The sequence below is a fragment of the Penaeus monodon genome, chromosome 23 (genome assembly GCF_015228065.2).
Source record: "Penaeus monodon isolate SGIC_2016 chromosome 23, NSTDA_Pmon_1, whole genome shotgun sequence".
NCBI classification, from domain to species: Eukaryota; Metazoa; Arthropoda; class Malacostraca; order Decapoda; family Penaeidae; genus Penaeus; species Penaeus monodon.
In genome coordinates, this window is record NC_051408.1 from 8,941,811 (window position 1) to 8,942,745 (window position 935).

General features: G+C 46.4%; 1 protein-coding gene across 3 annotated transcripts in view; it reads right to left on the reverse strand.

The window, feature by feature from the left end:
• The window catches only part of LOC119587785 (angiomotin-like protein 1), a gene marked incomplete at its 3' end in the record, with an annotated part of 21,952 nt that overhangs the window by 11,118 nt on the left and 9,899 nt on the right, over positions 1-935 (reverse strand). For all 3 annotated transcript variants that reach the window (XM_037936483.1, XM_037936481.1, XM_037936482.1), the window contains 2 exon segments: positions 5-134; positions 411-935. In XM_037936483.1, the coding sequence (XP_037792411.1) occupies positions 5-134; positions 411-935 (655 nt within the window).

The following is a 935-nucleotide window of genomic DNA, read 5'->3' on the forward strand; positions in this document are numbered from 1 at the left end:
TTACCCTCTGTAGTTTGGCGACCTTCCTGTGGTACATATCAATCTCCATCTTTAGGGCTTTATTCTCCTGAGCCAGAATATCAGCCATTTCCTGTAGGTGACCATCTGCATGGTCTGTCTGCCCAGATACGATCCTAAAACAAAATGTCATTAGCAGGACCAGAAATCAAGAAATTAATAATAAAAGTGGAATAAATTGATTCAATCTTATACAAAATTTGGGCAAAATAAGCGGTGAGTGTAATTAACTAAACATCATCAGAGAAAATTCCAATAAATGTTTTATTTCTCTTGCTCACCACTGTTTTCTGCATCATGCATCCAGGTGAAAAATAAAAAGATATTGATCATCCATGCATTCAATAATGAAAATGAATATGATTACCCATTTGTGCTACGAGTCTCCTTACCTCTGGCTAAGCAACTCCTTGGGACTTGTGGCTTCCTTGGCATTGCCCAACTTGGTCAGATCAGGCTGTGACTTTGACAAGTTGGACTTCTCAATGCCATGCTTGGCCAGTTCTATCTGCTGTTCCTGCTTCTCTGACTCCTGGAGCCGCCAGATTGGATAAGCTGGGGGAGGTGGTAGGTTAACCACATCATAGTTGGGGCCAGCATCCACTGGGTTGTATTGCAGGGGCATCTGGGAGAGGTCCCGCCCAAAGGGCCCTGCATTCTCTGTGAGGAGGTTGATACCACTGTTGGAGCTGGAGGCACTTTGGTCACTGTGGCCACCCTTTCCCTCACGACCCAGGAGGTGCTTCAGAACTTCGGACTGATCCAGGTAGGAGGAGGGGATGTCTGGCAGGTCTGTGGCAGCAGTGTGGGACAGCTTGGAAGAGCCAAGGATGTTGTTCTGACTGAGGTAAGAGGGTACAGCTGTTTTCTGCGTGAGTGCAGATGAGTCAAGCACCGAGGAATTCAACAGGGATGAG